The sequence below is a fragment of the Motacilla alba genome, chromosome 1A (assembly GCF_015832195.1).
Source record: "Motacilla alba alba isolate MOTALB_02 chromosome 1A, Motacilla_alba_V1.0_pri, whole genome shotgun sequence".
Lineage (NCBI taxonomy): Eukaryota > Metazoa > Chordata > Aves > Passeriformes > Motacillidae > Motacilla > Motacilla alba.
The window spans coordinates 65,745,642-65,758,823 of NC_052031.1; the positions used below are offsets into that span (position 1 = coordinate 65,745,642).

At 39.2% G+C, this 13,182-nt stretch overlaps 1 protein-coding gene across 4 annotated transcripts in view; it reads left to right on the forward strand.

Moving 5' to 3' along the window:
• PHF21B (PHD finger protein 21B) overlaps positions 1 to 13,182 on the forward strand; it is a 153,279-nt gene that overhangs the window by 106,709 nt on the left and 33,388 nt on the right. For all 4 annotated transcript variants that reach the window (XM_038154071.1, XM_038154073.1, XM_038154074.1 and 1 more), the window contains one exon: positions 9,557 to 9,649. In XM_038154071.1, coding sequence (XP_038009999.1) covers positions 9,557 to 9,649 — 93 coding nt within the window. The remainder of the gene's footprint in view (positions 1 to 9,556; positions 9,650 to 13,182) is intronic.

The following is a 13,182-nucleotide window of genomic DNA, read 5'->3' on the forward strand; positions in this document are numbered from 1 at the left end:
CTGGCTAATTTAGCAGAAAAGCTCGGAAGAAGAGTCTTTCTCTCAAGTATGATCTGACAGTTAAATGATTCACAGTGCCATGTGTGAGTGTAGGATCTGAAACCTTCCTACTCTGGAGGAGGTGGTTGGGCTCCCAGGAAACTGGTTGAAGGGAGAGGTGGCAAGGAGAAGGAAAGGAAAGCACAGCTTTCATGGAGTATGTTTTGAATGAAACTGGTTAACCACAGATTGGTCTCCAGAACGGGGCTCAGGGAGGTGAAACTCCGTGGGAATGAAGCAGGTCTCCTCTTTCAGAGCAAAGTGCAAACACATGGAATCAACAGCGCAGCAAAACACATCAGTGCAGCATCTCAGGAAGGGAAGGAGATTTTATACTTACTAGTTCTAAAATTTCCTGGCTCTATCATTCAAGGGAAGCACTGGTGCTCACTTTGGTATATTATAACTCTGGAAAGATATTATGGGTAATATATTGTGTTCTGAAAGGTATGCTTATGTAGTCACATATATAAATATATCTGTATATGTTTATGAATTTATTTATATAAGCATAAATTTAGCAAATCCTTTTACTATCTGCACATAAAAGAACAATGTTTTTATTTGCATCATCAAAGAACCAATTACATTTGTAAGTGAATACTATGGAGTTTACCACCCTCCAAAACTAAATATGGCTATTTTCTTTCACTAGAAGACAGCACCTGCATAGCAGTATCTGCAATGATTTTTCACAGTTGCAGTCCTAGAACTATGGAATACCAACATTAGGAATTCAATAGCAATGGTAATTCTACCAGATTGTGCTAAAGCAATATTTTCCATTGGCTTTTGTTGAGGGATAAGTAGCTTAATATTGCTGAGCAATCTCCCTAATAAGTATAAAATGCATGCTTATGGGATGTACTGCACATCCAAGTTAACACTTGCTGAAAAAGTTGTTGCTTCCTTTTTTTTAACCTAACAAACAATATTAACTGCATGATTTTAAAATCAGTCATATTTATACACACTTTATATAGAATTCAGGCAAAATTTTATTGTACTTTCCCCAAGTTCTATTCTCAAGGAAGTAACTTTTGGTACCAACATCCAGTTATTGTGGCTAAACTGATAGAATAGCTTCTTTTGTCACAAAAGATTGGAATTGTCATGCCATTTTCTTTGTGGGTTCTGTCTCCCCCTCCCCCTCTTTTCTCTGCCACCTTAGCTAAGAAACGTTGGTTTTCTCCTTGTCTTTATTCTGTTCCTTGTTGGATACTGTCCAAAGCAAATTCAACTTTCTTCTCCCTAGCAAATTGGATTAGCTTAGCTCAGGCCTGACAAAAGGCACTGTCTGGAAGCAAGCAAGGTTGTTGCCTCAGGTTGTCACTTCCTTCATGTTTTCCAGTCATTCTGAGTGACAGAAGAACACCTAACACTCGGAGCAAAGAGTAAAAAACTGAGTCCAGTGGGTGCCAAGGTAAAATCATATGGACTTCTAATTTTTCTGTAGCTGCTAGTGGGCTGCATGGGCCATTCTGATAGATGAGGATTCCTAAATCACTAAGGGATGATGGTTGTTTCCTCCTTCATTTTTCATCCCCTTGCCTTCTCTTTTCATACTGTACTCTTCATATCCTGCAGCTGTGGTAGGACAGTGGTGCTTTAGTAGCTGCTGGGTCTGTTGAAGATTTTCACTCCTGCCTGAGCTCACTTGAGGGAGAGGTGTGAAATTGCTTTGTGTGACACTGTTCATACATTTTCCCTTTACTTGGGAATATTTCTGCAAACTGTGAACGCAGACTAAGTAGTTTGAAAACATTAGTCATTAAAAACCAGATCGACCTGGAACAGCTGAGTAGTTAAACAGCAAACCTTTTATGAATCATCTGAGCAAGAGACTATAGGTGTGATCACAGCTGCTGAGTCTTGCTTCAACTCATTGGCATTATGCTCATTTGTGCAGGAGGTGGAGACTTAATTAGTTAAATATGGTTTCTGAATAAGGCTACAAATCACAGAACAGGTAGGTGCATGCAAATGCAATTAGCACACTCAAACTTTCTTTTTTTCTTTTTTATTTTATTTTGATTCAGAAATTTGGAGTGTGATCTAATGCCTGTGGAAAAAATCCTAATAAAAATAAATTATAATAAATAATACCTATATCTAAAAATTTATTTTTATAATATGTGTAGAAATAATTTATAATTCTTTTGATTTAAAAAATGGTGCACTAAAAAAAGCTACTGACCAGTACATACTGCGGTGCAAATTGTGTTTGGGAATAGGCATTTGGCACAGATGTCTCCCTGTGTAAGTAATCAATGGGACTTCTGAAACAGGGAAAAATGTGGGCTGTATTCATTGTGTTTTCCCTTTGCTAGAATACATACCTACAGTGTGTTCAGAGTTTGTATTTTTCAGTGCACCCAGATGGCAATGTGCAAGTGGCAAGAAGTAGAGATAGTGGTTTGAAAATCCTATGGTATAAGCAGAGATAAATTGGGTGGTGCTCTGAAAAGCCTGAGAGACACAGGAAAAGCAGAACATTGCCTGCTTCATCTCTGCATATTCTCTTCTGATACCTGCATGAGATGTGATACCACCTTGGGCAAATGAGTGGTGATGAAAGGGATGAGTACAAAAACCTCAGCAGCAGCTAAGAATTTGGTTTTCAAAGCAGGTGTGAAATTTAAGGTGGTACTTTGGCCCCTACTGCTTGTGGCTACCCCCATGCAGAGAGAGCTGTTCCAGGACAAAAGTCCAAGTCGTTGTTAATTTGCTATCAGGAGAGTTGTTTTAAGTAGTATTTTTGGTGCCCAAAGAAAGGATAGTTTCAAAAATACTGATATTTTGAAAAAGCAACAGGATATGTATTTTCAATTGTCTACGTTATAACAATCATAAATTGCATATGCAAGCATGATTAATGAATTCTTAGTAAAGGGAGGGGAACTGGGGAGAACAAACACTTTTAAAACCTGTAAACCTTTACATTTCTATGAAAGTCCAATTAAATTACTGTTTATACAAAATATGTGTCTGAAGTAACAGCCTCTTTAGAATGCAATGAAATGTGAAACTGATACCTTATTCCATCAGTTTATTGGAAATACCATGCACAGTGATTTCACCAGATTTTGGAGAATGAAAATCTTTTTTCCACCACTTTTTATGCAAGTTGAGTCTAGAAGGAAAGAAAAAATATGTATCTGAACGTGTCTTCTAGGAGCCTCAAAGTTATGTCCAAAGGCCTGTTGCTTTTATTGGTGGACCCTCTGGAAACATGATAGTATTCAGATGTTTAGGTGAACTAGACGACAGCAGTTATCCAGGATTTGTGAGGAAAGGGGCAGCAAGTTTTAGGTCAAATCCACTTGGAGGCTGCATATAGTGCTTGGCATTTATATAAAGCAAGCTTAAGGTTGAATGCAGCATTCAAGTTGTAAAATGGATGTAGAATGGGTAAAAAACCCCTGCAATTACTTCAGCGATGATCCATTCAGGTTAAGAATTTTCGTCTTTGCTGTTGCCATAGCAATCTGTTCCCCTGTCACTAGCACATTAAAAATCCATTCTGTAAAACTGTTGTTGCCAATATTGAACACATAACAGACAAAAAGATTTTTTTTTTAATAGCTTAGGTTCAACACGAAGAAGACCTAGATCTTAAAAAGATGCATATGTTCTTTAAAAAGAAGATTAGTATTTCCATAATTCATTGCAGGAACACAGTATTTGTACTGCAGTATTGATGTCAGCATAAAATCATTTGCAAATAATCCAGCAATGTAATGTCAGTTGAGCTCAAATAATTGAACTGTTCAGCTGAGATACAACAAACCCATATGTTCCTGAGTTAAACTCTTATTTTGGTAACGTGCTGTAGAACTGAATGTGTCTTTAACCTTCTGTTACTGGTTGAGTCTGATTCTCTTCAGTGACTGACTGGAGTGATATTACTTATCCTGGTGTAATTGTGGAGTGGGAGAACAGTTATGTCCCTTAACAGCTTTACATCTGTGATGGAATCTGAAACTGCTCATGGACACAAGCTCTGCAATGAGTTTGTACAGATAATGAACTGTAGCAATAAGTCCTTAAGCATTTGTTACTCCATCTAAAGGAGGGGGGAAGGCAATTTATATTTCAAAGTGAACATAGTTTGACAAATCTATGTACCCAAACTGAGTAAAATGCAAATATTTTTCAATAGAGATACAATATCTAGATACATACATATATATATATATATATATGTGTGTGTGTGTGTGTGTGAGTGTGTGTGTGTGTATTCATTCAGGACTGAAAGGCAGAAGCTTGCTTAAATCACCAATAGTCCTAGATTTGAAAACTCAGGCATTGACTAAATAAGTCATAACATAATAGCTAGAAACTGAATGTATGGCTCTTAGTCTGATCACTGATAACATCGGCCTCATCTTTGTTTCTGCAGCAGCATCCTTTTATCCTCTGACCATCTCTAGACTTCATCCTTTGAATTCTTATTCTCTGCCCGTGCCATACTTCTGTGTTTCACTTTTTATGTCTTCCACTTGCTACTCTCCTCACACTTCTATACCTCAGTTGTCTTTGAGAGCCTTTTCCCTGGGGGGCTATTATTTTATTGCAGGAGAATCATAGGAGGTTCACAGAATGTTCTAAGTTGGAAGGGACCCACAAGGATCATTGAATCCAACTCCTGTTGGTTACTCCTGTAATTACAATGCAATGCATTAATAGAAATGACAGCGATAAGTGATCTTTTATAACTGCACTTGGCAATATCTCTTACATTTTTTCATTTTCTTTTGGTTGAATGGGATGAAGTGCTTTTTGTTTGGTTTCTTTTAATTTTTTTGTCTTTTAATGCAACTGTGTCCTCTTGTTTGGGGACTTGAACTGGTTTTCCTGTTTTAAGTTATTACTATTATCTTGGTGAATAAACTGACCAGTGAAAAGTATGATTTCATTTGGATCCTTTCACCTCTTTTTGCAATTTGAATGTGACCCTTTGGGAGGTGCTGCTGGATGACATTTACCCAACAGGGATTGCAGGTCCCCTCCACAGTGGGCCTGCTGCATTCCTGTCTGGGAGTATCTGTGGATGGCTGAATCAAAACCATGTCCTTGACATGCCAGATCCCCGTCTGCCTGTGGAGGTGGCTGGAGACAGGAGCTGGGAAATGTCTTGTGTCCCAGTCACATGTGATCATTATCCACTAACTCCTGCTCTGAGGGATGGAGTGGTTGAGCTTTCTGTTCCAGTCCAGGGCTGGAGGTTGAGGTGAGAGTTAGCAAAAGATCATGAGCTCCCAAAGTGCTTTGGATGTAAAGTGTAGTGAATTAGACAGTAGGAAATACACCGGATGTACTTGTTCTTACTTGAAAAAACCCCAACTGTATGAAGTAGTAAATCTGGTTTAACTGCATACAATCAAATCTGAGGCAAACTGAAATTTGGCTCTTCACTTTCCCCCATCTCTTCACATTGTAGATGATTCAGGGGGTCACCAGAAAAGCCCAAGCAGCTTTATACAAAGGAGAGATTCAGAAATATCTTTGACTTTTATGGACCTTTTTCATTAAAATGCTTAGAGCTGTAAATGTAGAAATAAGAAATTCATTTCTCTTTACAAAAGTGCTGCACTCATAAAATAGTCTTTTAAATTATTGTTTCTGCTTGTATCAATAAATCCATACAAAATGCTTAAAGGTCAAGCATTTCCAGAAAAATGTCTTTTCAGCTTGTTAATTAGGAGTTTATAAGAATGTGCACAAGCTTACTCTTTGGATAAACTGGAAAAGAAGAAGGAGAAAAGAAAAAGGTCCCCATGGATAAAAAAAGATAGTGTGGAATTAGTGAGTGGCAAGTCTTTGCTCCATCAGGCTCACCATGGCCTGGGCAGTCGGGGCATGAAAACAGGTGGCTCTGCTTACAGGAGGAACAAAAGTTTATTTTTCTGTTTGCTGGGGAGGTGTCTTGATTAGGTACCTCCTGAAGCCCACAGGCTTGAGCTGAGGACCCAACTTGAGCTGATGTACAAAGGGGAGGGTGAGCAGGATTTGACATGTCATAGCTTGAGCCATGGGAAATTTGTCCAGTTCTCTTTGCATGGCCAAGGGCATCAGATAAAGACACTTATGGTTTTATTTCCCAGGCAAGTGGTTTTATATTCTCATTTATGTACAGCTTGAACAAGAACAAAGCAGTGTAAACTGTACCCAAACTGCCCAACCACCCATTCTGGCACCTGCACCTCCTTCATTGCAAGGAGCACAACTGGGATTCCCTGTTTGATACTTCACTTCTTTCACCCATCGTCTTGGAGACATCCTGGTCTGCCTAAAAATTAGGCCATTCGGATGGAGGTCTCCATGCATGGATGAGATGAAGTTAATCAGTCACATGGATTAGACACTGGAATTTCCACCTGCACATAAGTCTAGCCCTGAGCATTATCATTTTACCTCTAAATCTAGATTTTTTAAAATCACTAAAAGGGAGACAATAATACTGACCTAGGTGAAGTACCCAGACATAAGAGATGAAATGTGTTACAGGAAAAGTATGGAGATCATTGAATTCTTGAATAGCTTGAACTATTTATTGCCCAAGCTGGGAAATAGTAACAAAAAAATGTAAAAAGTGAAAAATAGAATAGATTCTTACGTATCTCTCTGTCTGAACATACTGTAGTGCTAATATTAACATGAGATTGAAGTTCTGATTTTTTTCTTGGCCATATGATTTCTATACTGAGATTGTTTCCTTGAATATTCAATAACAGATCCTTACTATAAAACCATTTGCAAACAGAAGGCTGCATCTTTGTCACTGAAAATTTCATAACTTAAGAGTGCCATTATTTGGTTTTGTACTTTTGTGTTTGCTGCAGAACTGCTAATTCAGGAAAATAAATCTGAGTAAATTTTTGAAAGTGCAGGTGACAGAAGTGACAGTAGTTCATTTCTCCACTACCCACAGATGATTCCTCCTGACTTTGCCTTCAAGAGAAGCTGAGGAAACAGTGCAGAGTAGTTTTGTGGTGTTTCTTGTTTGTTCTCTCATTTCTTTTGTCTCAATCATTCACTGTTGTAAAACCTGAACCACAATTGGCCCAGCAGAGCACCCAGGGGCTGACATGACCTCTCTTCACAGGACAGAGAGTCATTCTGTTCTAGATGCTTGGTTGGTTTTTTATTCCCTAGAGATATTTAAAGTAATACAAGAGAAGAGGTTTTTTTCTCAGACATGGAATTTTCTGTGCATTTTAACAATTGATAGCTCTATCTTACTTAATATCTCAGTAATTTGACTCTTATCTTTATAATCAGTTCCCAATTTCATTCGGTGTCAGCTCTTTGTATTTTAATGGCATCACAGAACCATCAAGGTTGGAAAAGACATCCAAGATCATCAAGTCCAACCCTGGACTGAACACCACCATGCCAACCGCCATGTATTTTCCTGTCCAGTTTGGAAATCTTTGCAAACCCTTGTGTATCTGTAGGAATATTAAAATGTATGTTTGCAAGGTCAGAGGCAGCAGCCTTTAAAGCACAACTTTCCAGAAGGCAGAACATTTTATTTTTAACTTTTTGTAGAGGGTATCTGTGCAGCCCAGGAGAAGTAGTGATGCCCCTGGTACTTCCAAGTAGACCTTGGATTTCACTGTGTGGTGAAAGAAATCTCATTTAGGATAGTAGGAAAATATAGATCCTACTTGTGACAAGCTTTCTGTAGCATGAGTTGGAAAGTTCACTTTGGTATTTACCCTAAAAAATCTTGAATCTAGGCTGAATTGATTAAAGTTTATGCTAATATTAAGCAGGAAGTTGTGATAAGTCTAATAAATGCCTATAGCAGCAGGTGGCAGCCCAATTTCTCCTTCTCCCCAGACTGCAGTAATTCATCATGTTATTCTTGTTGATGTGTGAGGCTGTGATAAGGTAGGCAGGGCAATGAAGTTGTTCAGTCAGATCCTTCCCCTTGTTTTTAGTCCATGTATCACCCTATAAGGAAACTGTGGCAAAAATACTCCCTTCTGTTCCTCACCCTGCTGCTAGATCCCTAATTTCTGAAGAAAGGTGTAACTTCCTTGTTTTATCATCCCTGGATGGAAATTCTGCTCTCTCTGCTCCCTTTCCCTCTTCTATTGGCTAGAGACAGAATTTTAATGGAGTATATCTTTCCATGGGTAATCCAGGGTACTGGTAATCCATGAGTACTCAAGAAAAATTGTCTTGCATGTTTATAACTGTTCAGCTCTCCTTGTTGTTTTAATCAGGCAAATCTTCTTCAAATGTTAATCTTTGCTGAATATGCAACATCACACCCCCAAATGTCTCTGACAGGAGTAGCAGAGGTAAAAATATAAACGCTGTAGGAGAAGTTTATTAAGAATATTCTGCCTGAATACACTTGTTATTTCTTATCAAATACTGGAGACAGAATGAAATAGACTGTTTTGCCACTCTGTGGGTGAGGTCTGAGGAGAACATATCAGCATGGATATGACACAGTTCCACTTTCCTTGAGCTGATTATGTTATAGTTTCTTTTCTCCTGACAAATTTCATTACCAGATTGGGGTAATAATAGCATATTTTATCTTGCTGGCTGTGATCCAAAATCTTGGTTTAGAGCAGAGTTAAATTTAGAGAAATTCAGTTGAATCTATATTTTTCTCCATATTATCTATTTCTAACAGCCTGATAAGATTTTCTGTTCAGTGACTAAGTGTCTCTTGCTGTTATAATGACAGTCATATGCTTGCTTATATTGCTGTGTCGTCCCAACAGCAATAACCAAATGCTAGATAAAAGTTACAAAACCTTGCCTTAAGAATATTGGCCAGTTACCAAAGTATGAACCTTTGGTTAGAAGCTGTGGCTTCCCCATCCCTGGAAACGTCCAAGGCCATACTGGATGGGGCTTGGAGCAACCTGCTCTGGTGGAAAGTGCCCCTGCCAATGCTGGGGGGTGAAACTGGATGATCTTTAAGGTCCCTTCCAATCCAAGCCATTCCATGATTCCATGAATTGAAATCAGGGATGAAAGACATTGAATGGGAAAAGTTGGCTGTCTTCTTTACATATGTGGCCCAATCATAAATTTATAGGCTCTCTGCTTATTCCATCCTATCTTAAATAGGCTTTGAATAAATTTGGTATACAACTAAGAAAAGGGTGAGTAACAAAAATAAGCATGGATAGTAATAAATGCTGTGTGGGCCCAAATGAGTGTCAGCTGAATGTTGTGTGGCAGTGTGCTGTAGTAGATTTATAGGCAGCTTTCCATTTTAATAATTCAGTATTTACTATTTCCTGAGGCACAGCAAATATCTCTTTGTGACCCGGGCTGCCATGAAATGCATCATTGTACCAATACACGTCACTGTGGTGCATTTCAGAGCTTGTTTGAAAACAGTCTGGTGCCTAGAGAGCCTTCAGCCAGGGCAGCTGGGAAGAGAAAAAGAGCTGGAAGGGAACTGCTGGCTCACAGAGATTCTGTCTGGGAAAGCTTTTCAATTGTTTTAAGCTGTGTTCAAATGTTTTTCTTCCAACAGACTTTGGGAACTATCACTGCAGTGCCCATTAAGGTTCCTCAGGTCAGCTCCTTGCAGAGGTTGGCAGGACAAGGACCAGCAGTGCTACCTCAGGTACAAAATACATTTTCAAAGAGGGGGTTGTGTCATTTTGTACATATTTTCTGCTTCTGTCTAGTGCCCAGGCCTGGGTGCATCAGCACACTGATTTTGCAGAGTTGTGTCTTCCTTCAGTCCATGAAAAAAATAATTCTTCTGGGAATGTACTGATAGCACAATGAAAAGCTATAAAATGTAACGTAGATTCATTGTGGGAGAGCAAAATACATATGGTGGAATGTAAATTTATGCTTTAAAGTTGAATCACAAATCAAAGAAGTGAAAATCTGCAATTCTGTAATTAAAAGAACTGGTCGGAGTGTTAAACTTCCTGTTCAAGATTTAACCCCAAGTTCTGTTTCACTGTTTTCCCAATACAAAGTTTTGGCCCAGCTAACCCAGGTGCTAGACTGAGGAAAGATTCTTTGAGTAAGAGTGAAAGGAGAGTTGCACTCACTGTTTTTAAAATGTTTCAAACTGTCTTCTTTTCTGAACACCAAACACTGTTTCTATAACTGTGCACTTTATTCCCCGTTTCAGTCCTCTTTCTCAAAAATTTTGGATGCCATATTCAACAGGTGTTTTGCTGCAATTCTATGGTTTGCTCTTCACATTAATGATTATTTAGTATAAATATATTTCTCCCACTGGCCCTTAGAGCTCTATTTCTCATATATGAAAACTAGAAAAGTGATGAAGTTGATGATACATAATCTTCCTATAATTCCTTTTTTTTCTTTTTTTTTTTTAAAAGTGGCAAATCTAGTAGAAGATCTGTGAGCTAAATTTACTTGGAGGAAGAAGTATTTCCAATACAATGTTCCTAAATTCTCTCTTTAAATTACATTTTGTTGAAGGCAGAGTTATGAACATAAAGTGAGGTTATAGTTTTCTTATCAAGTTCAAGACTTTGCTTTTTTATTTGTTCTTACAACTTAATAACATTTCGATTTCTGCCATTTGGGGTGTCAAAGATGAGCAGATTGCTCCTGAAAATAGATGAGGTTCAAGAGCAGCTGAAAGACCTGGAACAGGACCTAAATTGTCATTTAGATTGTGTTTCAGCTATAGTGATGGCATTGCAAGTGCTGCACTTTAAGAAGTACCAATGCTCTGTGCTTTGGTTAAGTAGAAAAATTTAATTCAGTGCTAGACTCCATTTTGAAGGATTGAAAAAAGTGGAGGAAGCTGATTTCCTCAGCTTTTGAAAAGAACACATCCTTTCTGTCTTGCTGTTTCAGTCATATTTTTGTTTGTGTTTCACTTTGTTTCACTCCCTTCGTGGTACAGCTTCCATTTCAGACCTGTTTATGCAATCATACTTAATACTAATCAACTACCTGTGCTTTCTTGGCTGCCCTGAGCCATAGTTCACTAACTTTTCTATTTAATGAATATTTAATATAGATAGAATGGGCAATAACTTAGCAATTTCATTTCTGAAAAACTAGAAATGAAGTAGGCAGCTGTATGTAAGACCATGTTAGGGGTATGTCTTATGCCCTGAGTTTTTTCTGGCTTTTTCACAGGCCTGCAATGGGCCAGCTTCTTCAGCAACAGTCTGTCTAATTTACATGCCAGTCCTCCTTTATGCTGCTTCATGGTCCATATTTTCCTCTCCCACTCCAAGCTCACAGAGAAGTTTAAAATTTCCATATAGATTCCTAGTGGGGAACTCCCTCCATCCATCAAACATCCCTCCTTTGTGTTCAATGTCTTCAGAGATACCAGAAGACATCTGGTATCATCTACATTCATCTACAAGTGCAACGTTTGGCTTCTAATTAAATAGTCAGATGTCTTGAAAATAGACTTAATATAGCCATGGACCAGAATGGTGACCTGGGAAGCCACTGTAAGTCTGCAGCACTGTGTCACTGTGAAGGCTGTCCTTTGTAAGAGCTGTAGGGTGAGTGCACAATCACTGCTCTGGTCCAGGAAAACTGGAAACTTCAGATGGAAATACAAAAATTCCAGGAAGCAAGGTCATGTGATACCACACAGGTGTTATGGTAAAAAACATCTCCTTCTTCTTCCTTGTAGTGTTGTAAAAACAAGCACCTAATAAAAAATTATTTTGGAAATTAAGACGTATATATTATCTTCCAGTAGGAGCTGGAAATCATGCAGAATTAAATCCAGTCACAATCCATGTCCTCAGCTTTTATTCATCAGACTTGGTCACAGACCAGGCTGGCCACTAACCTCCTTTTGTCCCCGTGGGTGACAGGCAAGGCCCCATACCCTAATTTTCATGAGTAGCAGTCCTGCCTGACCTGCTGTACCCTGAGTCCCTCCCACAACCAAAATAGTCTTCCTGAGCTACATGGCATGGGTCATTTTAGTTCACGGGGTGTAATTTTTTAAGGATGAGTTGTTCTAGTTTGGAAGTAAAGATCCTCTTTATCTTCTCTCTCTCTCTGTTTAAGTTTCCCCCTAAATTACAGCTTTTCAGCATCCACATGCTACAGCATGAGCACCTTTTCTCACAGGCTGCAGGTGGGGCTCTACATCCCCCCCATGCACTTCATGAATTAAATGGAAAACAATTTGTTGTATTATAGTCCTCACCATGGCTTGCAGAAGGGTTTCAGCTCCAAGGCCTGGACCACCTCCTCCCCCCCACACTTTTCAGCAACCTTAGTGTTGCCATGTTGTTCATGTTGTTCTCCTCACGTGTCTTCACCTTTTCCTTTTCTCTGACTTGGGAGAGAATTGGTGTCCATAGATTCATTTGTTTTCAAGTTCTATCAATTGAAAAAGTCTTATAGGGTTTTGCAGCTCTGAAGGGTTGATTCTGTCTGGGCTCCACACTGGGGAGTCACTTGCTGCCGGTCCTGTGATGCTCACCATTTTCACATGGGTGGCACCATTCAGAGCCTCTCTTCATGCAGGGCACTGAGAAGGAGAGGCTACTGCTGCCACTTTTGCTCTTCTGTTTGCAGCATGGCTGGCTAAAAGTGGCTAAGCAAGCAAAATTCACTGCAAGCCGTGGCCACTCCCAGCGGCGGGATGTCCCCCAGCGACCGAGCCAGGCAGCCTCCTCCCTACACCTCGAAAGAAAAAAGAGGAATTGTACTTGCTTTTTCTTTCTTAAATATGTCATCACAGGGGCGTTACTAACTACATCAATTGGCTTAGCAGCATGTCTGTTTTCAGAGCCAGCCTGCAATTGGTTTTGTCAGGCATGCAGGAAGCTTCTAGCAGCTCCCATGGAAAAATCACTTCTGTGGCTGGCTTCTTCCCTCCTCACCAAAAAAATCAAGCTATGTAAAACCAACCCAGTGTTCAAAACATTGATAACATTTTTAATAAAGAGCTCCCACCTGACTGCCTTACGCCAACATCCACAAAAAGCAGAGCTGGCAGATTCCCACTCAAACATCCTTCTCAGCAAAACATCCATTTCTGTAGTACCAAGCAAAGATGAAGGAGAAGAAAAACTAAATTAGATTGTTTTGCCTTCTTAAAAGGAGCTCTATTAGCTGCATGTCACCTTTACACTTAAGTTAGCTGTCCATGACTAGCAACTGAAATACCAAATCATG